The following is a 26,759-nucleotide window of genomic DNA, read 5'->3' on the forward strand; positions in this document are numbered from 1 at the left end:
CCTCCCCATTTGCGGAGGGCTTTTTTTTTTAATTTGAATTGTTTTCCTCTCCTTTCTGCAAAGCTGCAAAAGCTCTGCTTTGAAAACTGCTGCCCCAGAGTGCAGTTGCTTAGCTGTCCTGTCAGCATTGTTCTAATGCTCATTCCATATGTATGTCACATAGGAGCAGTACCCTCCTCCTCTCCCTTCCCCCCAACCATGCATTTGATTTTTTCCCCCTAAAGACCGAATTTTTTTTTTATTTTTCCAAAGGAGCTTGCAAACAGGGAAATTCAAACTGAATGTCTCTGTGCTGTGGTTACTTATATAGCCAAGACCACATTTCTCTTAGAAAAAGTGTTTGCTCTGTTCCTTCTTTTCCCTACTCTCTCTTTTTCTTCTCTATAAGCACAAAGGCTTTAAAAACTAAGATCTATAGTTCCTTTTGCCTTTTTTTTTTTTTTTTTTTTTGCGTTACCGTGACAGCATGTATCTCTGTTGCTGAAGAATGAAGCAGGCAGGCTGGAGGTTTTTTATGTTCAGTGCTTTTGGGACCGCTAAAAAGAAGTCTGCAGAGAAATACGTACAGCAGCTGTGCCAAGTGAGTTTCTCATGACTGTTATCTGTCACTTATTCTGACTAAAAGGTAAGGGGTTCTTTAGTATTTTTGTTAAAGTCTTTGTGCATTGTTTTTGTGGTGTCATTTGACATGTGCAACTCTGTGGCTCAGGAGGGAGGTGGGTTGTGAAGATTTTTGTGTTAAGGTATTATAGGTCACCCAAGCAAAGCTCTTTGCGTCCAGAGGAGAAAAAAAGATCTTGTTTCTTGGAATTGTTTCCCTTTTAATCTCAAATGGTTTCTCCAGCTTAGCTGGCTACTGATTGAGACATAAAGCTGGGGCATTATCACTGCTGCTTATCTTTTCTGGTGCTCTTTCTCTACCTGGGGAGCTCACACACCCAGTTGGTGTGTGTGTGCGCAGATGTGGAGTAAGGCATAGCCCTGGTGCATGGCAAACACTTGGCAACGTGCACGTTCTCCTCTCTAACTGTAACTAAATGTCTTCAAGCACCCCTCTCAAGGTAAGAATGCCTTAGTTCAGCACACTGCAGCTTATGCCTGTTTAAAATTATTACTTGGATTACAGTGCATACTGTGGAAAGTTATTAGTTTCCACAGAGACCAGTTTAATTGGGGGGTATGTGTGCAGCGGTTCTGTTTTGTGCTTTCCATACACTACTTGTGGGGGAGTATGAAATGTTATTTTCTTCTTAATTCTTGGGAAGGGTGAAGTTTACAGTGTCTGTTAGGCATAGCAAATGAAGTTATAGCTGAAATCGATTAAAGCTGTGGAGAAGCGTAGCCTTACAAGGCTCTTCAACTTAGCCTGAGAGTCAGAAGATACTTTATTAAAATATTTTTTTGCTCTGCATTGTAATATGCAGAATTGTATGCAGGAAGGCATCTTCACCAAGAAGAATTAGCAGTGAATGATGCCTGGACTGGATCATTATGTCATTTATGTGTTAGAAACCTGTTTAATCCACAACCTTGGTGCTCACTGCTTTTTTGTGCATGTGTGCTGGATGCATCTTTCAACAGCCTCTTAGTTCAAGAGGGCATTGTTTTATAAAATGTGTTAATGCGTTTCTGCTTTGCAGGCAGGCAGAAGTGCTCTCTGTAACTGTCCCCTTAGCTGTGACATAGCCCGTTATTTGGCATTTTGGAAAGGGCTGATTTTAGGGCTTGCTTTGCTTTCTTTCAGTTATTTGTGTTCTTACTTCTTAGCTGTTAGTTCTCTGCATGGAAAATATATCTTAAGTGTGCTCATTTCTCATGCTTTGCAATCATAAGTGGCTGAGACAGTTAAGCAACCTGATTTAGTGGTGTCGCTTTACCAGGAATGTTGCATTGCTTATTTGAATAACCAGGAATTCCACCAAATATGTAATTACTTTGAAAACAGTCTAAAAATACAAAGTGTGAAGAAAGAGAGAAAGTCCTGTCTGCAGGCATTCATTTCTTTCTGTACTGTGGCTGTTTATAAACGTTATTAGGTATTTCCTAACACATGCTTTGTGACTCTTATTTTCCCATTATTGTTGCATTATATCAGCATTGAGAAAACAGTCATTTAGATAACAGGTTTTCATTGATATCCTTTTTATAACATAGAAAGCAGTATAAGAAGCAGTAATAAGTTAAATTGGCATCTGCTAATTATGCTGAATACAGATTGTGAGCTCTTCAAGTCGTCCCTTGCCTTAATGCTGTTAGCATATTTTAGCACTGGCAACCAAAGGAAAGAAACTGGAATGTTCCTGCTTGGGGGTTTTTTTAGGAAAAAAAAATGTGACTTGTGAAGAAGTGTGAAGTTAATGTTTCTGTGCTGGTTGTGAACAGAACATCATACACAGTTTGGTATCTGCGCTTGGCAGAATTGTGATCCCTGAGAAACTGACCTGCTTGGTGATCACTAGAATTAAATTTGACCCTTGGAGGCAAAACCATTGTTGTCTGATATAAAACTTAGTCTTAGGGCAGGAAAAGTTGGAGAGTTTTGTTGCCACCAAATACATGATTCTTTTGGATGCCTAAGAGAGACAATTAAAAACAGAACTCTTCTGAACTTAGTGGTGGTTCTTCATACTGTATGGCAGTTCGGCTCACCTCCTCTCAAAACTGGAAGTCTTGGGCTTCCGTGGAAGCAGGAGAGCTGCGCTTCTGCCCAGCTGTGCTCGGCTGCGCTCCGTGCGTTCTCCCTGTGCAGCAGCAGTGCTGCTGTCGGGCCGTGGCACGGAGCGCGGGCGGCGGCGGCAGTGGCGGTGCCAGCCCAGGACACGCACGGCTCCGTGCCGCCCGTGGCCGCGCCGGCGGGACCGGCAGCGGGTCAGCCGCTAGAGGGGAGGCGAGAGCCGCTTATCCCGGTGCCTGGCACCGCCGGGGAGCACCGGGAGCCGCTTGGCCGCGGGCGCACTGAGCACGGACACAGCCGGCATCCCCTGGGTGCCGCCAACATCCAGCGGTGCTCGCTGGGGCGTAGAGTGCGCGCTGATACGGGTGCTCTTCCCAAGGAGCATCCCGCTCCTGTGGTGGCTGGTGTCCTGAGACGGGTTTAGACAGAAACGTGCCGCGCTTCGTCTGAGCTGGAGTTCTGCCTGTGGACCTGCTGCTCTGCACAGCTTCCTTCTCGCCGGGCTCCAGCCTGCTGAAGAGGAGATTGAGGGGAGATCTCCTTGTCATCTTCAGCATCCTCGTGAGAGGAAGCAGAGGGGCAGGCACTGATCTCTCCTCTCTGGTGACCACAGGAAACAAGGGAATGGCATGAAACTGTGTTGGGCAGAGTTTAGGTTGGGCATCAGAAAAAGATTCTTCACCCAGAGGGTGGTTGGGCCTTGGAAAAGCATCTCCAGGGATGTGGTCACAGCACCAAGCCTGACAGAGTTCAAGGAGCATTTGGACAGCACTCTCAGGCATGTGGTCATATTCTTGAGGGGCTGTCCTGTGCAGGGCCAGGAGTTGAACTTCAATGATCCCTCTGAGTCCCTTCCAACTCAGGATATCCTGTGATTTTTACCAGTAATTATGATTTGGTACATAGATTTACCATAAGTTGTTTCATCCTTCTGTAGAGAACTTGTAGGCCCACAGTTTCTGGTAATTGGGAGTGGGGCTGTGGCCGAGCCTGATCCCCAGTGGGCTACAGCTGTGAAAAGCAGGTGAGCAGCATTGGAGCTAATGAAACATGGGGTGCACTGAGCCTCATCCCCAATGGATGAGGCTACAGCTGTGCAGGGCAGGTGAGCAGCATTGGAGCTAATGAAACATGGAGTACACTCAGCCTCATCCCCCAATGTGTACAGCTGTGCAGGGCAGGTGAGCAGCATTGAAAGCAATGAGACCTGGAGTGCCCAGGGCACTGAGCCTCATCCCCAATGGGTGCAGCTGTGCAGGGCAGGTGAGCAGCATTGGAGCTAATGAAACATGGAGTACACTGAGCCTCATCCCCAATGGGTGCAGCTGTGCAGGGCAGGTGAGCAGCATTGAAAGCAATGAGACCGGGAGTGCCCAGGGCACTGAGCCTCATCCCCAATGGGTGCAGCTGTGCAGGGCAGGTGAGCAGCATTGAAAGCAGGGAGACCTGGAGTGCCCAGGGCACTGAGCCTCATCCCCAATGGGTACAGCTGTGCAGGGCAGGTGAGCTGCATTGGAGGTAATGAAACATGGGGTGCACCGACCAATCACAAAGGGAACAGAGGGCACACAGGTGCAATGTATGAACAATCAGGGTATAAAAGGTTGGGCTAAAGAACAAGTAGAGTAGATGCTTGCAGCCTTCTAGATGAGGTATTGTGCTACTCTGTATGGGTTGAAGCCTTCTGATGTTGTGCTGATACTCTGTGCGTGGTGGCCCTCTTGACTGTGCTGTGGCATATGCTGTGACAAGAGCTGGTATCTTGAACTTCAAGGACTGCTCTGTGTGCTGGGGATGGGCACAGTGGGAAGTGTCCTGTGTAGGGAGGTGCAGGGCTGAATGGAGAGAGGAGAGCTCCCAACCACTGAGTGCTCCAGGTCAAGGTGAGGTTGCTTTAGGATGGATGGGCAGTGCAGGAACTGCATGCTTTGGATGTTGGTGTGAGTTATGGCAGTGCTGTAAATCTTGTCTTCATGTGAGCCTAATTTTGCTAAAAGTGGTGTCAGAGTCTTTTTAATAAGACATTATGATTTTGGCTTCAGTTTTGGGTTTTCTTACTCTCTTATGTGCATGTGTAAAATGCAAAGCATATTTAATGAGGGAATACTTCAAATGCTTCCAAATTAATTAAAAACAGTTCCACATCTGGAATAAATCCAGTACCTTTTATGGATGGCTTCAACTTGATGGTTTTTCCCTCTTGTGAGAAGCCTTGTGACTATTCCTGTGTGGATGCTTGTGGAAACTGGAGTAACAGAATCTAGGCTTATTTTACAAAGGAGAGAGAACTGGAACCCACAGAGATCAATAGAATCTTGGTTTTTATTCCAGCAGACTTTGATAAGACCTAATAATATTACATGATTGTATGATAGGCCTGTATATGGTTGGGTTTTCTCAGGTTACCTTGTCTTGAAGGTAACTGCAAATCTTAATTAAAATTTGTTGGTTTTTGTGGCTCAACTGCTGTTTAAATTCACACAGCTTTCAGAGGGGCTTGAATTAGGCCCCACAAACAAAAAATAGTGTTTTTATAATAAGCTGTTTTTTTTTCCTTCTGCCTTCTCTGTCCCCAGAAGTAAAAAAATTATGAGATTTTTCTCTATGAGAATGTTGTGATTTAAACTGACACAACTAAGTGACCTAAAGATAGGCTTATTGCATAGATAAAAAATGCAGGGTTGGGTTGTTTGAACTGCATTAGCATCAGAATAAGAAATGTCAGGGCAAGTTGGCTGAGGTGCCCATGCAGAACTGGGGAGGGTTGTTCTTTGGAAAGCTTCTGAGCTGGGAATTCTTTTCTGAGCCATAAATAAATAAATCTGTGTCCTGAACAGTTAATGAATGCAGGAGTCTGGGCAACTTTAAGCTGTTTGGGATATTTAAGAAACCCACATGGTGCTTTTGTTTAGTATTGTTGATTTCAATTTCCCCCCTAATATTTCCATTTTAAGGTTTTTTTTGCGTTGATTTTTATTTTTTTTAGTTGCCTTATTTATGCTGAAATATGCTGTTGATAATGTTTTTGCCAGCACTTTTCTGTAACTCCTGCTGCAGTTCTGTTGTATGTTGCACCAAAATACTGCCCCTGAAACTTTCAATTCTTGAGCTACGGATGGAGATCACAGAATTTTGTGCTTTGTGTACCTTATCTTTGGAGTTGTCCTCTGGCTGCTTGTGCTGGATCCTCTCGGGATGCCAAGAAAATTTTAACTTTCAAGGATCCTACTGTGATTGCATATGCAGCTTTTCCAGGGGAACTCAGGGTGTTTTGCAGACCAAAACTAATTAAACCTCATGACATTCATGGCAGACAGATAAGCATAAACCACAATAAGTAAACTAAACAGGAAAAGGTGAAGAACTTAAGTTTCCCATGGTAGTGAACAGTGACATTCCCACTGAAGCAAGCTATAGGTGCTACATACCTCTGAAAATGAGCATGCTGTTGACTTGGCTGGAAGAGCTACCCTTTTGGCAGTGGATTTTGTGGAGGTTGTTAATATTTACAGTTTTGAACCTAGCACCTGCCTATTAAAGATTTAATTAATTCAAATTGCCTTAGCATTTCCTTGCTGCTGAGTTCTTGGTGACTCTGCATAAGCAGTATCATCTTGGGAAGTTACTGAAATGTCCTCATGCCCTTCCAGGCTTTTTTTTAATTCAGAGTTTTCTGAATTAAGCAGCCTTGATTGGAATAGTAACTTTTTGCATTAAGTAGAAAGTGCCTGACAGAGGTGTGCCAGCTCTCACAACACTTGACAGGTTGTGACCCTTACTGGGTTCTGAACTTCATTGATGTGGTGTTTCTAGGTATTCCATCTTTGATGTGGCTTTTAAGAGAGGCTTGATACTCTTGGCATTGCTGCTGTCATGGCTGTTGGTCATAGGCAAAATAAAAAAACAATGCTGATGAAGCGGTTGAGCTGACCATACAGTACAATGGAATGGGAATGATAAAGTTCACTCACTTACATGCTTTGAGTGCACAGCTGCTTTGAGTACAAGAGTACAGGGTGATGCCTTTAGAAAATAAAAGGTTTAGCCAGTCTGCTAATCAGATAATTATGGTGCTATAAGCCAGATTTTTTGGTATACTGATACAATGCAGAAATTCCCATTAGGACATGCTGTACAACTGGGATATACTGACAGAGAGTATGGCCCTAACCTGTACTGCCTTTTAAGAAAGCATTTTAGGCATCGGAGCCAGTTAAAAGGTTAATTGGGCGAGTTCTTTTTTGTGGTATGTGAAAGTGAGCTTTGGAGCTTGAGAAGAGAAAGCAGCAGACAAAACAGTGAGATGTTCCAGGAGATGAAGCTGTTCAGGGTGTAAGAATGAGGATCAACCCTACACTGTCTGGGGATTGACCCTACACAGTCTGGAAGAGGAGACGTGTAAAAAAAGTAACAGAATAAGAAGCTGTGAAAGTTCTTTAAATGATACAAGACACCCTGCCCTGCCCCCCGCCCCCCCAAAAAAACCTAACAAACAAAAACCAAAAAACAAAACCAAAAACTAACAGCGTGAGTAGAAAGAGCAGGGCAGACAAGCTGTCTTTAGATCTTACAGAGATGACAAGGGTTACACTGGGAAAGGAATAAATTTTGGGAAAATGTAAGAGACAAGGCCTGAAAGAAGAGGGAGCATGAAGGTACTGGTGGAACCTCTTTTACCAAATCAGCATCTCTGAAAGCATCCAGGGTAGTGAGAGAGTTCTGTTACTGTGTGTGTTGTTGGTCAGTCATGGAAAAAAATGAGCCAAAAAGGAATGTAAAGGTCACATGGACTGCGGGGGCATCTGGAGAAGCTGGGATGTTGAGGTATGTGCTCCTATAAACTGTCACAAGTACTGGAAGAGAGGAATACCAAAGGTCATCCTTAGCATGACAGAGTGGTTGAACCCACTGGGACTGCCTTCTGTTCAGTGGGTGTTTGGGGTAATAAGCTGCCACAGAAATGAGGAGAATAAATGAATGCTTGCTGAAATTGAGCTGAGAATCCTGGGGTTTGGCATGATGCTCTAAGTGCCAACACCAAAAAGCACGAGTTAATTTTGCATTGGTGTCCTTACTATAGCCTGCCTTCCTACGAAATATCCCAGAGCATGAGCTGTTGATATTGCAGCATAAGTATTCATTTTTGAATTAATTTTAATAATGTGGGAAGGAGTCAATATGCAGTAGTGCTTGGTGCCAATGAAATGGATTTCAGACCAACGTGGTCCGGAGAAGAGTGCAGTTTCAGTATTTCTCCTATTGTACATTTCTGTTTGCTGAGAACCTGGGACAAAGGACTCTGCTTCATTTATTGCTGGCTATGCAGTTTAATTAGTGCCCATCATTACTGAACAACTCCCATGAAGGTGAATACAGGCTTAGAGAAATCTTCAGCACTGCAGTGGAACTCTGTAACTAGATGCTAAGAAGAGGCTGTTCATACACAGGAAACAAAAGGACCCTTTATGTAAAAGTAGCTTGTTAGCTTTTTGTTTTTAAGCTGTAGCATGTCTAAATGATCAGGGATGTCACACACTAATAAACTGGCCAGTTCCTCCAGAATAGATGTTTTTGGTGGTGATTTAGAAGGTGCATTTATACAGTAGTCTCCAACTTCATTACTACGCTGTTGCCTTGGTTACTGAACATTTTGCATATAATTACGAGAGGGACATTAACAATGCTTCGTGGTTCTAATGGCTTTAATAAAAGTTTTTCATATTGCCTGGTTAGTGATTCTCTTTTTCCTTTAATATTCTATACTTGAGAGGAAGAACAAAAGGAAGTGATTCTTGTCAGCTAATTTGCACAAGTTCTTTTGAGCCAAGAACAGGTTTTATTTTTTAGAGTGTGGAAATCCTGCATGCTATTTCTGGAATTGTGTTGCTGAATGGGTTGTAAATAGGGGTTAGAGTGCTACGATTCATTGTAACATGGAATTCACACTGTTTGGGAACAATTTTACAATAGTAAAGGAAAAGCTGTTTAAATGCTGGGCAGTAAACAAAACTTGTTATGAGTGTGAAAGCATTTAAATACTTCATGTGTCTATTTAAGGCTTGGGTATTTTGATAGTGTTCAGTATGTTTCTCAAAGGTACTTTCTGCTCTTTACACACCATCTTGGTTGCCTCAACTCCGGCTGTTGTTTAACAAACAGTTTGAGCTGCCATGGACATGGAAAAGGATCCTGCCTGCCCCAGGCGCCCATTCCCATCTCCCTCCCTCCCTTTTGTTCACAGGCATATTTGCAATAGGGCAGCTCAATCCCCACTGAGAACAAAATCAACAGAAAACAAATAAACAAAACTCAAACTAAACCAAAACAACAATAACAAAGACAAAACCAATGCCAAAACCATGCATACACACACAAGCAACAAAAAATAAAAATGAAAAATGAAACAACAGGAAAAAGCAGGGGGCTTGAGCCTGGGACAGCTGCTTTGGTGGCCACGGTGGCTTATCCTGCTGTAAAGTGAGCACTAAGCTGTGGCATGAAAGGATTATGCCTGAATATAATTAGGTTTAGTTGTGCAGAGTGTCTGTAACTCTTGCAAAGAAGTTGGTAGGAGCCTCCAGGCTGTGGTACTCACACGGCGATGCACCGTCTGTCATGGCCCTTCACTGATGCTGCATGTGGGCATGAAGCTTTGTGTGTGTTACCTCCGTGGTTTTTGCACATCTCATTGTTCCACTGGCTGCAGAGGATGCTTTCATATGCCCTTGAGGAACATCTGCTTGGGAGCAGTATTTTTGCACGTCAAAAAAAGAATTAAAGCTTTCATGTTCTTCAAGACTCCGTTAGACCTTGGGATATTCCCTAGAAACACAGCAACAAGGGTTTAAACTCTGAAATGTCTGTAACTGTCACAGGCTGTGTAGTTACATGAGGTATGAGGGCAGCTCAGTGTGATGAAATGGGCTGTGGGTGTGAGTCTGTGTGTACACCCTCAGTCAAACTAGAAGTGTGCTCTCTTTCTGGAAGCTGGTTTCAAGTTCAAAATGTTGTGAGTTTTTTAGTGTTGAAAGAACTACTTTATATTCCTACTGATGCTTTTTCTTCAGAGAAACAATATATTGTATAGTTTCATTTAATAAAATAAAAGCATTTTTCCAAAAGCCAGAGAATACAAAATTTAATAAAGTGGCATTTGAAGATAAATTCTAGGGATGCATATGAGAAGGTTTTTTAACAGTATACTCAGTTTTATTGAAGTCTTCACAGCAGCTTTCATATGCCGAAAGCTATTGGCAGTCTTTTCCCATCAAAGTGGTACAGAACAATATTATATACAGATATTTTGTCCTTACCCATAACAGTTTCACAAGTGAGGCATGCTGCTTTTTTTCCCCTTAGTTTTGGATCTGTTAGTTTGCTTTTTAAGCTTATGCACTGCTATTTTATATAACTTTATTTTCCCCCTGCCTAGTTTCATCTTAAAAACACAGAGGAAACAGGTTAAATTATTTCCAATGATGTTGATCTTTGACCTGATGCTCTCCAAAAAACTTCTTTTGGTTTTTTTACCTTTCTGGAGATTTTTTTTACCTTTCTGGAGATTTGCAGGGGTCAGCTTGAAATGGCAACTGACTTTCATTCAGTGCGTGGTGGAGCCTGAGGAAGAGCTATTTGCAAGTAGTGCCTTGTTATGTGGAACTTCATTTTAAGTTGAGGTTTCAAATTCAGGAGCAGAGAGCCTCACTGGGCATGAGTTAAGAGTTGTTATTTAGGCTGGAGTCCTTTTTATTTGATCTGAGCAGTTTTCCCCTTTTCTTGTCAAAAGAAAAAGGGAAAGAAAATGGTGAATATGTGGCCTGAGCTTGCTTCTGTGGGATGCTGTAAGAAGCACTACCCTAGCAATGCTCCTGGGAGCTGCACACCATCACAGCACCTTTGGGGTGAGGCAGGAGTGATGGAGCAGCATGGCAAAGCCATGCCTGGGTTTTGAGGGAACAGGTGGGATGGTATGGGGGTGCTAGCACTGATTACTCCCCTCTGGTAGAGCCAGTGACTGGCTGTGTTTTAGGAACATGTGTCAGCAGCTTGGGGACATAGGATCTGCCCCATTTATTGGCAAACATGAGGATGGATGTTTAGCATGTGATGTGGTCACTTCACTAGCAGTTTCTCTGCTTGTCAAAGTGTCCAAGGGATGGGGTGGCTCTATTAGGAAGATTTATCCACAGGGACTTGGTGTGGCACCAGCAGGCAGGGACTAGTCAGACCAAGGAGTCTGACAGTGAACTGAGGCACAGGAGGGAGAGATAATGAATTCATGGGGGACTGGGCCTGACCTTGCCTTGCATGTTGAGGTGATTTATTCCAGGCAGTGTTTGGTGTGCCTGGGATTTTGGAGCACAGGCTTTGCAACTTGACCTTTGGCTGCATGTGATCCTGACTCCAGGAGAACAAATAGAAAAGGATGAGACATTGAGATCCATCTGTTTTTCTTGATGGCCGCCATTGTAAGCAACATAACCCTAGGAGTCATAACCCTATTGTTGCTGTTAATATTATTATTACCTCTGCCTTACTGGTCTCCATTTCATGATCAGTGTCCACTTAACTTTCAAAGATCTGCATGTAGTTGTGAAGACTAAACCCAAGCTCCTGACCAAGCCCAAGCTCCTGACCTGTGAATAAATGATGAGTTTTGAATAGTAGCCATGGCAGTGAGAAACACAACTGTATGACCCTCTGTTCTGGGAGTTTAGGCCATAAATGTTGGCAAGTACTACTTTGTAGGGAAACCTTCTTCCCTAGATTTTGCAGGTGTCAAGGGCATAGCAAGGCACTGAGAGCTGGAGTATGTGGGAGGGTTCTCCTGTGCACCCTGGAGCAAGGGGCTTGAGACACTGTGCCTATTGCCTCAGCTGGAAATGGGCTGTTTGCACTAACCTGACCTTCAAGTCTGCACGGAAATCAGGGACCTCAAGGGCAGTGCTGTCAGGGCCGGTGGAGGCACTTTGCAGTGGAAGCTTTTGTGACAGCTGGTGAGTGTGGGTGCCTCAGAAAAGTCCAGTACCCACAGGGATTTCAGGAGGTAGATAGCAGTCTGCCATGGAAGTTCGTTCCTGCTTCCCAGTGTGCCTGGTTGTGAGGCTCTCCATGAAGCCTGGGCTGCTGTGCCCTTTCATAGAGAAAGGGCAGATTGTAGCTCTGTATGGCTGTTTCCCCTGGTTTTCTGTGCACTGCTCCTGTAGATGTTTGAGGAACATGCTTCTCCAGAGGGAAGCGTGGAGCTCTGCTAGTGAGGAGAGCTAAAAGAAAGCCAAGTTTCTTTTTTCTTCTTTTCCAAATTTTGTATGATTTTGATATTTGAAACTGGATTGTAAATGAAAATACACTTTTTCTGAGGTTCTGCCTCTTCTGCCAAATATTTTAAAGGCACTTTTCCAAGGTGATTATCAAAAATCTGCATTAAGAGATCCCACATTTAATCTCACATATACTGATTGCCATAAAGATATTTTCTACAGATACTCTGCCATCGTCTCTGTTATTCTTCAGGACATAAATAACTGCTGGACTGTAGATGACTCTGTGGGTAACTGGCGGCTGGCTTATGGGTAACCTCTTTTCTGGCACAGAAATAATGGGTTGTTTGTTCCTTCAGTTGAAGTCCTGATGTGTTTTGATGTTTCTGATTTACATTTTTAGCACTGTTCTTGATACCATTCAGTGTTCTGTGAACAGTCTTTAAACTTGGTGTTTATTTTGGAGCCTTGGTTTTCCAGCAAACAAATATGTGATTAGCAATTAATGGTTTTGCTATAAATAAACAAAAGTGAACAGTTCAACTTTAAATAGTGATCTGTGCTCTGTGGAGCTTTTAATTGAGCCGTGTCTGCAAAGCTGAACCTTTCCAAACACGCAACTGGCTTTGAGGGACTCCCAGCTGTGGTGACTGAACTGGCTGAGTTGGAAAGCTGAAGCTGTGGTGGTTTGAGTTAATGTATGGTTAGCTAAAAAGTGGTTGTCATCTCAAATATCTGTGTGTGAGCCGACCATTGGAGGGGGGGCAGAGTCGTGGTTTCAGTATGGATGAAATGTTTGAATGTGGAAGGAGTTCCAGGATGCTGAAGACTTCCAGTCTGTGCTTTTCCCTTGAGGGCTGCCCTCTGGGTGGTGATGGCTGGTGGAGGTGGCACCAGAGGCACTTCCACACAGCCAAGACAGATCTGTCTCTCCAAGTGCCAGAAGCACGCCCTTGTGCGCATCAAAAATAGTATGTTGTTATATTCCCTTCAATATAATTGGATTTAGCACCTTGTATAGATTTGGGCATTTCTAATGCAGATAGCTGTCCAAGGCCAGCTTTTTTTGCAGAGCTTTTCTTCTTGCAGTGATTGACCTTAACACATGAGCTGGAAGGAAATTTCTAGGTTTCTCTCAGAACTGTTAGAAAAGTAGATGCAGTCAGCCTTAAACCTATTTCCCACATGATGTCTGCAGTATGTATTTCACTTATCTGGGAGAAAGTATGATTTATTTGACCTGATGTAGCTGTGCATTGCTTTTTACTTAGGCAGGTTAACCAACTACTATGACCAGAGCTGGATGTAATTTAAAAAAATAATGGGAAGAGCCCTCTCTCGAAATACTGCCTCTTAAACAAGTGACAAACTTTCTGTTTGTTTTTTTTTTTTAGAAACAGTTGGAGAGCAGCTGTATTTATCAACAATTGCTTTTTTTGTTTGTTTGTTTCTTTCTTTCTTTCTTCTTGTGAACAGTTGTGGACTTTTACAGTTTGTCCAAGTTTTCAGAGACTGTTTCATCAGAGGGCCACTGAGAGGCAGATTTTGGGGAGCTGGCTTTCAGAAAGGGGGCTGCTCTGCAGTGCCTAGCAGCCAGACCCATGTAGGGATCTCTAGCTGGTTGTAGATGACTCTGGTGTGTTGCTCCAGAAGCAGCTCCATGTCAGCCTGTGACACAGCAGGAAGTGCCAGCACCCTGCAGATTCCTGCCCTACCAAAAGAAAAATGTTCATTGCTAAATCTAGGTTTTGTTCTCAAATCTCAAACTTGTTGAGAATCTCAATCAAAATATTTTCTCCTTCCACTTCCATCATGATCTCTTTCTGTTGCTGGGTGTCAAAGCTCTCTTGAAGAGATATGGCACTGCAAAACCAATAATCCAATTCCTAGCCTCAAGATTATTTTTTCTTTCTTCCTGACTAGGTTGGTAAGATCTAGCTAGTTCTCAAGTGATTGTTCTGTTTAATTGTGTTTTTCTTTAAAGGTACCTGGCTACACTCATCTATCTTCTTTGGTGTAGAGTGAAAAGCTTTATCCTACAGTTGCTTTGTAAAGTCCTTACTGGACTATCATGATTTTGATTTGGCATCTCATAATCATCGGACCATATAATGGTTAGGGTGGGCAGAGATCTTTAAATATCGTCTAGTCCAACCTGACAGTGTTTTTCCTTAATCTCCATTTTATGTCATGTGTTTTATATTGAGGTGTCAGCAGTGAAGAAGATTTTGTATATGCATCTCTATTTTCCATCTCCCTTCATTTGCCCATCTATAAAGGTCTGGACCATTTGAGCTGCCCTGCCTCCCTACACAGAGTGTCTGAGGGAGATATATAGTATTTTTTTTCCTCTGAGAGTAACAGCGTACTGCTGTCCTTATACCTACATACCTATTTATGGCCCTGGAAACAGTAGTTGTAAATCTCATGGACTTCTTTCTTACTATAAACCGCATTCAAATAGTTTATACAAGCCTCTGCCAGCTGTCAGAAGGAGTATGTGCAGTATCCCAAACACAGAGCAGACCAGAGGCAGCAACCAGCAGCAGCTGGGACTAGTGGGTGTGAGTTTGCAGGAGGACAACCATGGAAGAGAGTTCATGGTGCCACATCCCTTGTGTGGCAAAGATGGAATATGTTTTTTAAGCTGCAGGTACATCATCTTCACATCAGTGCTGCAGCTCAAAAAGTGTTTATTTCATTGCTGTGTTTCACCAGATACTGCAAAAAACCTGAGATTTTGATTGCTCTAGAGTTTTGTACAAAGACTATCTCATCTCAATTGTTCTATTATTATTATTTAGCATTATTATTTTCATTATGGTAAGGGCAGAGTTGCAAAAAGCCCAGTCAAATCACTGCTCAAGTCCCACTGTATGCAGCTGGACTGTGCCCCATGGCAGGCTGTGGTCCTGCTCCCCATCCTCAGCAGCCTCTGGGTGTGTGAGTAGAGCTCTTGCCCCTAAGGAACAGAGGTGCAGCTTGGTAAAAAGCTGTCTGCTTGGAGGGGATACAAATTGACTCGAGGTGAAGGGAGAACTGGGGAAAGACCGGCAGCAACAGGAGTGAGACTCATCAATGCTGGATTTTTGCTGCTGGCATTACACCTTGAAAGAACTTTCAAGCTAGGACTCCTTGAACGGGGGTCAAAGTAGATTTATGAATAATACATAAGGGGGAAAAAAAAAAAGACCAGATAAGCAAGAAATAATATCATTGAATGTGCTCCATAAGGAAGCCCCCATGAAAATAACTGGCTCATTTTGAAACTGCCCCAAAGCATCCCCATTTTACAGTGACTAAGAACCAGGAGCCAGGGGGAATTTGAGATACACAAAGCGTGAAAACTGGATAGCAGCCTTTGTTTCCCTGGAGGCAGACCACCAAGGGACAAGCTCAAATCCTTTGTAAGGTGGCTCCCAGGAATTCATTTTTGACAGATCTCACATGGTGGCAAATTATTCCTCCCCCCTCCTCCTACATTTTCCTCAAGCCACGTTTCATCCTCATTGGGAAGGGGAGAGTCCAACAGACCCTTTGCACCCTTTATTTGGGAAGAAAAATGATGCTCAGCCCCTGCTCACAGGTGGAAGCATTTGCTGATGAACTGATACTTGGCAAAAATTGGTGTTGTATGGAAAAAATCCCCAGCACCTGCTAGCAAAACAAAGTTATTCATAACATACGGCTGGGTGGCTAAATCTTCAATTCCTAGGGACAGCCTGAATTACACTTGCTACATGCTGAGCAGCCTGTCTCGTGTGGAATGACATGCAGGCAGCAGGAGGATTTGCAGCTCTGAGAAAGGTTAGGATTTATAGGGCTGTCTCTTGCAAGGGCTTACTCTGCAGAAATGATCATTTTGTCTTCACCTTCTCTTCTGAGGATAAACACATCATGATATAATCATATATATGGAAAAGCAGATCTTCGTGTTCATCGGACAGCAGGTAGCTCCATGAATATGTCTCCTGTTGTAAATCTATCAGTGTCACTAAGGTTTTTTTCGCCTCCTGCCTAGACTAGAACACAAATCTTTAATTCATTTCTGTATGGCACATGTTCTAAATTCCTATTCTGTATTCTGACTTCTTTCCCTGGCCAGTAAATTGTTAGCCTTTCCTAACTGGGTGAATTACTGTGGAGTGCAAGGAAGGTGTCTGGCTAGGGGAAGTGTTGTTCAAACATGCCTTTTTCCCTTACTCACTATTAATTTGCCAACATGTGAATGATATTGTCTATGTAATGAGAGGAGAGTTAAAAAATCCATGTCTCTCTAGTCTATGTTTCAGCTTTGCAGGTAGAATGACACCTTGGTCTTTAAACTCCTCAATTGATATCTTCCATATGCCTAAATAATAGTTCCCATGACTTCAGAAGAGTTTTCAATGATTCTATGCTATGGAAGACACTTCTTCCAAGAGGGCACTGACATACATGGACTCTCACCTCCTGGTTGCAGTATGGACAATGGGTTTGTTGACAGTTCTTTCACTGATGCAGCTTGATGCAAGTCTTTCATAGGTGACAACTGCAAACCTGCTACAATATTTTGCAATCTTCCTTGTATCCTTTTTGCAGCTCCTAATGGCCTGGTCATTCAGAATGTTTTGTGTAGTCAAAACCTTCTGTACCTTTTGCTGTTGTTGATAGAAAAGAGCACTGAGAAGGGGTTTCATGCCTTGTGTTTTGATGGTTAGACCATGAGACTAGATTAGCTGATGTTGATGTTTGAATGACCTTGAAAGATTAAGGCCACTTAGAAAGAAATCAAGAGCTTCTATTCTGGAGCAGATGCAAGACTTCTCTACCTACTACTTAGACTTCATGTGAACATGTTGTTACTGTTCTGCTTCCCAAAAATACCTTTACATTTTCAAATATACCGTTTTTTCTGTAAAGCTGCTTAGAGAATTGTGGCAACTCTCTCAAGGAAGCAAAAGTAATTGCAAATTGTAGTATTTATCCATACCATGAGGTCTCCAATCCTGTCTTGTGTGAGTAGACACATGTCCTTTCCCAGCTTCACCAAGAGAAATGCAAATTAAGATGACAACCTTTCAGTCAAGGTTTTTTGATCCCCCCCCTTTTTTTCCCCATACACATAGGTGCATAAATACCTCAACTCTCAGAAATTTATCTGAATTTTTTTTTTTCCTTCTCATGGCCCAGAGGACCTATATATGAGCTCCATTGGGTTCTTCACCCTTCATTGAAGCTGGAAGTTAAAGCAAAAATGAGTTTCTTCTGTCTGCAAAAGACACGTAAAAAAGTCTTTAATGGTTAGCTAGTCACATTGCCTGAATTAATTTGCCTAATGGCCAACTGGAAACATGCTCTATGCTCTCAGAGTATAACTTAGAGGCAAAGTAGGGAGAGAGGAGAAGGCACTTTTGTTACCCCTTCTGTTGCCCACTAAAAGCTTATTCCTCCTGTTTGCTGAAGAAGTTTGCCTGCTATATTCCTTATATTCTATAAAAGACCTTTTGGCTTTTGTTTACCCAAGAGACATATGCGCTGTTTTTCTTTTTTGAGTATTTTATGATGTGGAGGTCTTTGGATTTAGAAAATTAGCCTAGGGAGAAGGAGTCAAACCAAGGAACAGATAGCACTTGTTTCACATCTATACATTGAGTTAGAACCATTTATGGTGTGCAGGAATCCTGAAGTTCCTGGGACTTCAGCCTTCCTTCTCTGTCTGGTGGGGTGTTATGTTTGGATGCAGCCCAGACTGGAGGTTGCCGGAGCCAAGATGAGATAAAGGAATGATGATCATACCTCTCTCAATTCCTCTAAGGAGCCCCAGCCACCTAGAGGTCCTTGCAGCTATTCTGCAAGGTTTGGTTCATATAGTTAGCCAACTTTGTTCAAGGAGCAAAGGAAAATGACTCAATTGATTAATGGAATTTAAAATCATAGAGTTCTCAATGATATTCAAATTTATTTTAAAGAGTATTAAAAATCAAGACACACTGTTCTGTTTTTCCATTTTTTCCTTCCCACTTCAAGGCAGAGAATTTTATGAGCAGTAGAGTGGAAAGATTCTGGACTCCTATATTGTGGGGTTTTTTTTCACTTTGTTGGGTAGTTAGAAGAGATTTGTTTATGTTAAGTCTCTGCTGCCATTGTAGAGCAATTTTCCTCTCTCAGAAAGCTTTTACCTTTTTCCTTTTTCCCTGTTCCTTTTTCATTTAATTTCCTTTATGTTTTTCCCCTTTTTTTTCCCTTCATACTAACCATGCTGAGCAGTACTAGGGAATTTTTATTTTAGTAGCTCCTGCCCAAACATTTTAAAATCAAGCAAAAATAGTCACAACCTTTCTCTTCACTTTAAGCATAACATTTTTTGACAAGCAGTGCCTTTAAAGAAATGCCTCCTAATTTACTGCGGGTTGCTTTGTACTTTGTTTCTGTAACCTATCTCGTTACATTTCCTGTGTGTTAAGTATGTATGTATTATGAACTCTTAAAAACAAATATCCCAGAAGAAAGGAATTCAGTAAATGAATAAAACATTCTTGGGTTGCCCAAGTGGCAGCTTAATAGCTCATCCATTGGAACTTTCATATAATATAATGGTGATAGCCATATAAATATATGGATAGATGAATAACTTCAATGGGAGCTTGTTACAACTCTGCATACCACATTTGAGATGAAGTCAAATGCTGAAAGTGCTGCCTGATGTGAAGGCCCAATTTTTCCAGTGCCAACCATGAAATTCTACCTAAAAATACATAATCTGTGTGTCTGTGTATACATATGTACACATAGCTAAAACATGCTTTCAATAGCACACATATACATATGCTGCTTTTAGGTGGAAATTAGTGTTTCAGGACTGATATTAATTGCACTGAACCTCTAAAACTTGGTGGACTGTTGACATGACTGAGCTTGCAGGAGTGTGTTTGAGATAAAGTCTTAGCCCCAGCCTTCTTTAAAAATTATAAGATAAATAGAATAGGAGTATAAGGTTGTTGTGTTTTATTGTCTAGGATACACACAACTTTTTCATTAGGTTCCCCTAATTGCTGAGCTTTGTAAATATCTACATTGATGCCTGTCTGCCACAGCAGTCTGTAACATTGGGTAGGGCTGAAAGTAAAGTTTCAAATAATTTATTTTTTTTTAGTAATGGTATTTTCAGGAAAACTGATTTCCAGTTATGCTGGACTTGGAAACCTGATGTTGATAGCCCTGAAAGGTAGAGAGAAACCTGCTCATGCTGAACCATGGCATGGACAGGAGAAACTAGACTACCAAATGAGACAAATAGGATAAGACAATTCATCTCCTTACTTCAAAGAATAGGAAAATTAATTTCTAGGAAGTTGCTGAACTATGGTGAAAGAAGTCTAGATGCTCATATGAAATGTAACATCAGTCTCTTTTGTAAGCCAGCAAAAATTCTCTCTTTTAGCAGGGGGAGAGAAGGGTATTGTGGTGTAGACAATGGACGCTGAAGTGCTCCTCATGAAAGGCAGCAATACAGTGATTGTCTGATTGTTTCAATAATGCACATCACAGAAAAGGTCCAGCCATTTATTTTCCCATGAGAGCTGTCTCATTAGAATTTCTCATTTTCATTGGCCGAATTTCCTCAGCAGTTTATTGTATGTTGTGTAAATACATGTGTGTGTATATATATATATATAATATAAATACAACTGGCATCATCTCCCACACTAGTCTGAGGCAACAGCTTTTACTTTCAGAACTCAAAAGTAATCCCATAAAGCCCCATGAAAATAAGGGACTTTGATATTTTCTTACTGGTGGATTAAATTGATGAATGTTTGTTGTGCTGAAGAATAAAGTGCCACTGCTGGTCTTTCAGCTGAATGAAGTGGTAACAATGATAAAATAATCTTTCCCATATGAAGTAGACAAATTCCATCGTGGGACTTCTGGAACCTGTTCCCGCAACCTGTTCCCTCATGAACCCTAAGCATATTGGAGAATTGTGCTTATTTGATGTATGAACTGTATGGAACAAGATGTTGATCATAGGACTCACATGCTATGTGCATAGGAATTGAGTGGGCATATTCAGAAAAGGAACTACCACAAATGAAATTCACTGGCTTCTAGGGGGAATGCGGGTCCAGGAGGTGATACATCAATTCCAAAACTTGCATGCAATTTATAAACCTCCTTGGGGAAGCTGAAATCTTGTTGGAAGTTTAAATTAACCTGTGTCATTGACAACTTTTACTATCCTTTTCCTCCCTGTGTTCTAGCTTGGAGAAAACTACATTTTCAAGTAGCTTTTAAACAACAATGAGAACAACGTGTGTGTGCAGGGGGTCTTTCAATCGTTGCCTTTTAAAATCAATTTTTATGATTTTCACAAGTAGCAGTGCATGTACTCTGTGACAAAGATACTTATTCCCATCGCCTTATGGTAGCACCTGCCTAGTTTCCTCAGGCTCCTTTCCTTGCTTTCAAGGAGGAAGGGATAGATAAGCAGGACTTGGCTCCCCCCTTCTGCAGTACCCTCCAGCAACCTTCAGCCAGTGCCTCCACTTATTCTGTCTCTGCTTAACCACACAGTTTAGATTCTTGAAGTGAGGCACTGGGCCTTTTCTGAAGGTATTTGTATTTAAAGTAATGACTGCATAATGACCTTCTTATTCTACTTGTTCTTGATGGCTCAAATGTCATCATTCTTAACTGATCATAAAAAAAAGTAACATTTGACTATGACAGTAATGCATACATATGAAAATCCTGTCTCTCTTCCAAATGTTGGGACTGAAAAGGAATTTTCCAAAATGCTCTGAAAACAAACAAGTTTAGGCTTAGGTGGAGCTGCTGATAAATAAGAAAAAATAATTTCTGTATGTGGTTCATCTTTCAATATAAATTTATACAAGTACGTATAGTGGATTTTATTTTTTTTTTACTGTGATTATTATTCTGGACTGTATGCATGTGTAAATGGATGTGCTAGGGTCTTTTATTAAAAATGTGTGCATACATATATGTAGTTATATGTATGTGTGTGTATATATATGTATGTGTGTACATATATATACATATATATGTATATATGTATGTGGACATGCATATATGCTACTCAGACAGGTGTGAAAATACCCCGACTGGTGTGATTATATGTCTGTGTGTGTATAGTGTTCTCTATTTCTGTTTTGTTAAAGATGTGGTGAATTGATATTACATAGATTTTACTTTCAGTTAGAAATTTAGTAAGTGATTTTGACATGTCACTTCACAGTACAGTTTTTATCTCTTGTTCAACTATTTCCTGTTTTTCCTCTCTGTCACAGGGTGAAAGAATGATGTGATGGATGTGAATATGGGCCGCTGGTCAGGCTCACGGCTACCTCCGTCATGCCTTGCCCTTCTGATTGTCAAGTTCCTGGCCTTGGTTTGCCAGGTGGCTCACGGGATTGCCCCGCCTGGCTTTCACTTCACACATTCCACTTACAATGCCACAGTGTACGAGAATTCTGCAGCCAGGACCTATGTCAACAGTCAGACGAGGATGGGCATTACCATGGCTGACCTTTCCTGGGATATCAAGTACAAAATAGTGTCTGGTGATGATGAGGGCTTTTTTAAAGCAGAGGAAGTCATCATTGCTGACTTCTGCTTCCTCAGAATAAGGACTAAAGGTGGGAATTCTGCGATATTGAACAGAGAAATCCAGGACAACTATTTATTGATGGTAAAAGGGTCTGTCAGAGGAGAGGACTTGGAAACATGGACAAAAGTGAACATCCAGGTTTTGGATATGAATGACCTAAGACCTTTGTTTTCACCAACCACGTACTCTGTCACAATAGCAGAAAGCACTCCCTTAAGGACTAGCATTGCACAGGTGACCGCAACAGATGCGGATATTGGGTCCAATGGTGAATTTTATTATTACTTTAAAGGTAAAGTTGATCTCTTCTCAGTTCATCCTACAAGTGGTGTTATCTCTTTAAGCGGCCGGTTAAATTATGATGAGAAAAACAGATACGACCTTGAGATTCTGGCGGTGGACCGTGGGATGAAGCTGTATGGAAACAATGGCGTAAGCAGTACTGCCAAGCTTTATGTTCACATTGAACGTATAAACGAACATGCCCCAACAATAAGTGTAGTAACCCACATTCCCTCCCCATCAGACAAGGAGCCTACCTATGCAGTTGTTAATGTTGATGACCTAGATGAAGGAGCCAATGGAGAAATTGAATCTGTTTCTATTGTTGCTGGAGATCCTCTGGAACAATTCTTTCTGACTAAAGAAGGGAAATGGATGAATGAGTACAAAATCAAGGAAAGAAAGCCTATTGACTGGGACAGCTTCCCTTATGGTTACAACCTCACTCTCCAAGCTAAGGACAAAGGATCTCCTCAGAAATTTTCTGCGGTCAAACTGGTCCACATTGCTAGTCCCAAGAAAGAAAGTATCCCCCTGAAGTTTGAAAAGGAAGCATATGATATTTACATCAGTGAATTTTCACCTCCTGGTGTGGTGGTTGCAGTAGTTAAGCTGATGCCTGAGCCACAGGGTGTGGAATACAGAATATCTCCAAGTGTGGACGCTGAGTATTTTAAGATCAATCCCAGCACAGGCCTTATTACTACTGCTCGTCCTTTGAAAATCATTGAGAAGGACGTCTATGAATTAGAAGTATATGCAAACAAAGGTGGTGATTTAAAAGCCCAGGTTACTGTCAGGTTAGAGGATGCCAACGATCACACTCCAGAGTTCCAGCAGCTCTCCTACAGCTCATTCGTCAATGAAAGTGTCCCAGTGGGGTCCAGCGTTTTGGCAGTGTCAGCCGTTGATGAAGACAGGGGAGAGAATGGATACATCACCTACAGTATTGCCAGTCTGAACTCACTGCCATTTACAATAAACCAGTTTACAGGTGTCATCAGCACATCTGAAGAACTGGATTTTGAATCCTCACCAGAAAGTTACAGGTTCATTGTGAGAGCATCGGACTGGGGTTCTCCCTACCGCCACGAAAGTGAGGTGAATGTCACCATATACATTGGCAATGTCAATGACAACAAGCCCCTCTTTGAAAAAGTGGCCTGTCAGGGAGTGATTTCATCTGATTTTCCTGTTGGTGGTCACATCACTGCTGTTTCTGCAATAGACATAGATGAGTTAGAGCTTGTGAAGTACAAAATAATCTCTGGAAATGAACTTGGCCTTTTTTATTTAAGTCCAGACTCCGGTGTCCTGCAGCTTAAAAAATCTCTTGTTAACTCTGGCATAAAGAATAGCAATTTTGGCCTTAAGATAACGGCAACTGATGGAGAGAACTTTGCTGATGCTATGTTTGTTAATATTTCAGTAGTTCATGGGAAAGTGTCTTCAAAGACCTTTAGCTGTAGAGAAACTAGAGTTGCTCAGAAGCTAGCAGAAAAATTGCTCAAAAAGGCAAAAGCAAATGTGAAGCTGAATTTGGAAGATGGTTTTCTTGATTTTTATTCAGTCAACAGGCAGGCACCTCATTTTGATAAATCCTTTCCTACTGATGTGAAGGTTTCAGAAGATCTGCCAGTTGGTGCCACCATCCTGAGGATAAAAGCCTATGATGCTGACTCAGGCTTTAATGGAAGAGTACTTTATACAATTTCTGATGGTAATGTAGATAGTTGTTTCAACATTGACATGGAGATGGGGATACTTAGTGTTCTCATGCCCTTGGACCGTGAAAAAACAGAGCTCTATCTCCTTAATATTACAATTTATGATTTAGGTAATCCACAGAAATCTGCATGGAGACTGCTGACTGTCACTGTGGAGGATGCAAATGATAACAAGCCTGTTTTTCTACAGGACAGTTATTCGGTTAATATTTTAGAAAGTACAAGTCTTGGTACAGAGATTATCCAGGTAGAAGCCAGAGATAAAGACTTAGGATCTAATGGTGAAGTGACTTACTCAGTACTGACAGACACCCATCAATTTGCTATCAACAGTTCCACAGGAGTGGTCTATGTTTCAGATCAACTAGACCGGGAAGCAAAAGCAAACTACACGCTGAAGATTGAGGCTCGGGACAGAGCAGAGAGTGGCCATCAGCAGTTTTCCATTGTGCCTCTGAAGGTTTTTTTGGATGACGTTAATGATTGCTCTCCGGCCTTTATCCCATCCAGCTACAACGTGAAGGTCCTTGAGGACCTGCCAGTTGGCACTGTCATAGCTTGGTTGGAAACTCACGATCCAGACCTGGGCTTGGGAGGCCAAGTGCGCTACTCGCTGGTGAACGATTACAACGGGCGGTTTGAGATCGACAAGGCCAGTGGCGCCATCCGCCTCAACAAGGAGCTCGACTACGAGAAGCAGCAGTTCTACAACCTGACCGTGCGTGCCAAGGACAAGGGGCGCCCGGTTTCTCTCTCTTCTCTTTCTTTTGTGGAAGTTGAAGTGGTGGATGTTAACGAAAATCTTTATACCCCTTATTTTCCTGACTTTGCTGTCATTGGATCTGTAAAGGAAAACTCCCGCATTGGTACAAGTGTTTTGCAAGTTGTTGCTCGAGATGAGGACTCTGGAAGAGATGGGGAGATCCAGTATTCCATCAGGGATGGCAGTGGCCTGGGGAGATTCAGCATCGATGAAGAAACTGGTGAGTTTTGCTTCTAATTTCTCCTTCATAGAGGTTTTTTTCAAAAGCAAAGCTGAGGCATAATTGTTTTCTACCTTTAACAAGAAATTCAGTTCTTCTTAACAGGCAAGATAAAATTAGAAGTAAGGATTTTCCAGGCACAGCAAGGACATGATTTAATTACCTGGTTACATTCATCACTCTGTGGATATGAAATAATACGCATTTCTTTTCAGCAGCTATGTGAGAGCTCCATTTAGAAGGCAGTGATAGTTACAGAATGACTCGCTTACAGTCACTGCATTATCTGTTGATCACTGTAAATTACTCAGGCCACCTCCTGATCACATCACAATACTCATGACTTCAGATCCAGTGTTAAACCCAATGAAATAAGGAGCATGAAAGAAAGATTATTTTGTCCTAAAACCTATTTGTGGCCTTGCTCTTGTTGCTGGGAGTCATTTTTCATGGGAGTTACTCTGGAATGACACACCATCCTCTGTAATACACTTTCTTGTGTTTATCAGTGTTGGTGTGCTTATGTAAAAGGTAAAAATCCAGGGAAATGTTCATAGCTGTAAATGACCTGTCCTAATTTTCCTTTGGTGCCAGTAGTATTATAAATATTGATGTTAGAAAGCATTGTTAATATAGTGAAGCTTCTTCAGATGCTGAACTTTATTACCATACTACCCTATTGGAAAATGTTCAAAATACTAAATATAAAAGTGTGTTTAGTAAAACACTTAGAAACTGGCTGTTTAAATGTCTGATGGTTGTTGGGAGTAATGGTGCAGCTGTGCACCACTAGAAGTAGTGAGGGAATTAGAAAATATTAGTCAACAGTTTCAGAAATTACATTAAATATGTTAGGGCTGTGGGTTTACTGTGGTTTGTATGCCTTCTTCTGAAGCTTTTAATTGAGAATGTGGTATTAAACATAAGATTAAAATTTATGTTTTGGCAAATTCAAACTGTTTAATCAAATGTCAACTTTCTAAACTGAACGTTATGAAAAACAGACGACATCACAAATGCTGTGGCTCTCATAGTATAAGCAGAGAAAAATATTTTATTCTATTTTTGCTACAGCCTTGCTGCTACAGCTGTACACAGATGATTGCAGTCAAAACCTTATGTCCGGAAACATCAGACTTGAGTGTCAGAAGTCAAGAGGGCAACTAGTGTAATTTCCAGGAATGTTAGAAACCCACATATCCTACAGTGCTGATAGTAGCGGAAGGCATTCAGGCAACATTATTTAGATGTTTGGAGATGTGTTTAAATATTAAGCTCCTGCATTTGAAAATGTCATCCTACCTATTTATTGAGTTGTATCAACTTCGTCTCAATGGGCTCTTTATAAGGCACGGGGAGGTTGGTGCCAATGCTGCAATATTGATACAGAAATCTCAGCATTTGACATTTATTGAACTTAAAAGAGCTGGTGGGGAAAGTAACTCACTGCATGTCACTCATAAGTGAAATAAGCAGTTTTTTACCCTGTGCCTACCCTAGTAGAGGTGATGGCTTAGAATAAGTTAGGTCCCTTGTTCAGTAAAGCACAAATGTTGTTTTAACAGGAATGGAAATTGTACTCAGTGTTCCAAATATACTTTCTTTCTAAAATTGAAATATATTTTGTGGAGGCATAAAAGCCCCAAATCTCCCAAGATGCAAAGATTTTTCTGCCTTTCACTCTTTCATGAGTGTCATGTAAAAACGAGCCAATCTGTGCGATTTCACTTAATCATTCCAGAAGATAATCCAGAAGATAATATAGCAGATCAAGAGGTTTGGGACTCTTGTTTCTGATTTCTGCAGATGTTCAATGCCATGTAAGCCTTCTTGAATGCAATTTGAAGAACGCTTTGGGTGCTGAGCTGCGGCCAGGGTGATGTGGAGAGCAGGGCTTCAGGGTTACTCCAGGTCATGCTGTTGTAAGCTGAATGCAGGATTTGACCTTCTGTGTCAAATAAAATGCAACATTAATACTCTGCTATTGAACTGGTGGCAACTTAAATGCTGCTGAATGATGAATCAGCTTTCTAGCTGCAGAAAAGGGCTTAAGTCACATATTGAATTAATTTATAAAGAGATAGCTGTTTATTTACTTTCAGTATAGTTCATTTGTCACTTTTAAACTGACCAACTCTATTGGCTTATGTACCGTCTCTCCTGAAATTTGTGAAAGTAAGCAGGAGGGTGAAGTACAACAAATCAATATTTTTGGCTGCT

The 26,759-nt window shown here is 41.7% G+C and overlaps 1 protein-coding gene across 1 annotated transcript in view; it reads left to right on the plus strand.

The window, feature by feature from the left end:
* Positions 1–478: 478 nt before the first annotated feature.
* FAT3 (FAT atypical cadherin 3) overlaps positions 479–26,759 on the plus strand; it is a 333,677-nt gene continuing 307,396 nt past the window's right edge. The window contains exons 1-2 of the mRNA XM_066544703.1: positions 479–625; positions 21,228–24,539. Coding sequence (XP_066400800.1) covers positions 21,245–24,539 — 3,295 coding nt within the window. The 5' untranslated portion in view covers positions 479–625; positions 21,228–21,244. The remainder of the gene's footprint in view (positions 626–21,227; positions 24,540–26,759) is intronic.

This window comes from Molothrus aeneus, chromosome 2 (genome assembly GCF_037042795.1).
Source record: "Molothrus aeneus isolate 106 chromosome 2, BPBGC_Maene_1.0, whole genome shotgun sequence".
Classification (NCBI taxonomy): domain Eukaryota; kingdom Metazoa; phylum Chordata; class Aves; order Passeriformes; family Icteridae; genus Molothrus; species Molothrus aeneus.